Source organism: Solanum lycopersicum, chromosome 1 (assembly GCF_036512215.1).
Source record: "Solanum lycopersicum chromosome 1, SLM_r2.1".
NCBI lineage: Eukaryota > Viridiplantae > Streptophyta > Magnoliopsida > Solanales > Solanaceae > Solanum > Solanum lycopersicum.
This window is the reverse complement of record NC_090800.1, coordinates 49,112,718-49,114,675: the sequence shown is the minus strand read 5'-3', so window position 1 is coordinate 49,114,675 and position 1,958 is coordinate 49,112,718. Positions and strand designations below refer to the sequence as shown.

The window sequence follows — 1,958 nt, the reverse complement described above, 5'->3', positions numbered from 1 at the left end:
CTTAGGGATGTCTGCTGCTCTAATCCTCAGCTGATGGTACCCGGACCTCAAATCAATCTTAGAAAATATGACGGCACCCTGAAGCTGATCAAACAAATCATCTATACGAGGCATAGGGTAACGGTTCTTCACCGTCACCTTGTTCAGCTGTCTGTAGTCAATGCACATCCTCAAAGTCCCATCCTTCTTTTTCACAAACAGAACAGGAGCACCCCAAGGCGACACACTCGGACGAATGAACCCCTTTTCTAAGAGGTCCTTTAGCTGTACATTGAGCTCTCTGAGCTCTGCAGGAGCCATCTGAGAAGGCGGAATAGAAATAGGACGAGTGCCAGGCTCCAAATCTATAGCAAAATCAATGTCACGTTCTGGGGGTAGGCCAGGTAGATCTGTAGGGAACACATCTGCATACTCTCTAACCACAGGAACTGAGTCAACTGAAGGGTCCTCCCTACTCACATCTCTGATGTGGGCCAAATACGCTAAACACCCAGAAGAAACCAACCGCCTAGCTCGAATAAAAGAGATTATCCCCGTCGGTGTGTGACTATAAGCAGCCTGCCACAATACCGGGGGAACACCAGGCATGGATAAGGTAACAGTCTTGGCATAGCAATCCAAGACCGCATGATATGGGGATAACCAGTCCATGCCCAAAATCACATCAAAATCAATCATATCTAGCATAATAAGATCAACTCTAGTATCATAACCCTGGATGGTCACTAAGAAAGATCGCAATACTTGATCCACTACTAAGAACTCACCTATCGGGGTCGAAACATGAACCGGCTCTTCCAAAGACTCGGACCTCATACCCAATCAGGGAGCAAAATAAATAGATACATACGAGAATGTGGACCCTGGATCAAATAATACTGTAGCAGGCTGATGGCACAAGAAGAGCGTACCTGAGATGACATCATCAGATGCCTCAGCCGCCGCCCTTGTCGGGGCAGCGTAGAAATGGCCCTGAGCACCTCTACCTAGTGCACCCGGTCTACCACCTGACCTGCCTCCCCGAGCTCCACCCCTGGTAACCTGTCGACTCTCTCGACAGTCCTGAATCTGACCACCTCCTCTAGCCGAAGAAGACACGGCTGAAACTGGTTTAGAAGTAGGTGGAGCTGGTACAATCACCCCCCGACCTCGCCGGGGGCATTCTCTAGACCAATGGTCAAGAGCACCACAATCATAACACCCCGAAGTTGAACGCCCTGTAGTAACCCGACCGCGGCATGGAGGAAAAGAATCTGATCCCCTCGAATTCTGGCCTGTACTAGGACCACTCTGCTGATATTGACCTCCCTCAGAAACAGGTAATGCCGCCTGAACAGGCCGACTGGTCTGACCCTGCTGGAACCTCTGACGTGGCCTATCATATGAGTCCCTCCCCCTAGTCTGCGACTCGCTATAGCTGCCCTGGTAGCGTGCCCTCTTATCGCTGCCCCCTTGGGCCTCACGGTGAATATGCTCCATGGATCGGGCATGATCAACCATATCAAGAAAAGAACGGCCAGCTGAAACCATATGCTCTGTGTCAACCCTCAAACGGTATCGCAACCCACGTACAAAACAATGAACTCTCTCTCCCTCTGTGGGCAGGATCATAGTAGCATGGCGAGACAACTCATGGAACCTCGCCTCATACTCTGAAACGGTCATAGATCCCTGCTCCAATCTAGAGAACTGATCACGAAGCCTGTCTCTGACGCTCCGTGGCATGAATAGGGCCAAGAAAGCCTCTGAGAACTCACTCCAAGATATAGGAGGAGATCCAACTGGCCTAGACTCTCGATACGTGCGCACCACTACCTGGCTGGCCCACGGAACTGATGAGCGGTAAAGTCAGCTCCTCTCGACTCCAAAAGGCCTAATGACTGTAACTGCTCCTGGCAAGTGAGCTGAAACTCGTGAGCGTCTTCTCCAATCGCCCCTGAGAATATAGGCGGTGCCAA

General features: G+C 50.9%; 1 protein-coding gene across 1 annotated transcript; it reads right to left on the bottom strand.

Moving 5' to 3' along the window:
- Nucleotides 1-822: 822 nt before the first annotated feature.
- Nucleotides 823-1,725, bottom strand: LOC138342226 (uncharacterized). Its single transcript, XM_069294479.1, has one exon. The coding sequence runs from the start codon at nucleotides 1,723-1,725 to the stop codon at nucleotides 823-825; it is 903 nt and encodes a 300-aa protein (XP_069150580.1).
- Between the last annotated feature and the right edge of the window lie 233 nt (nucleotides 1,726-1,958).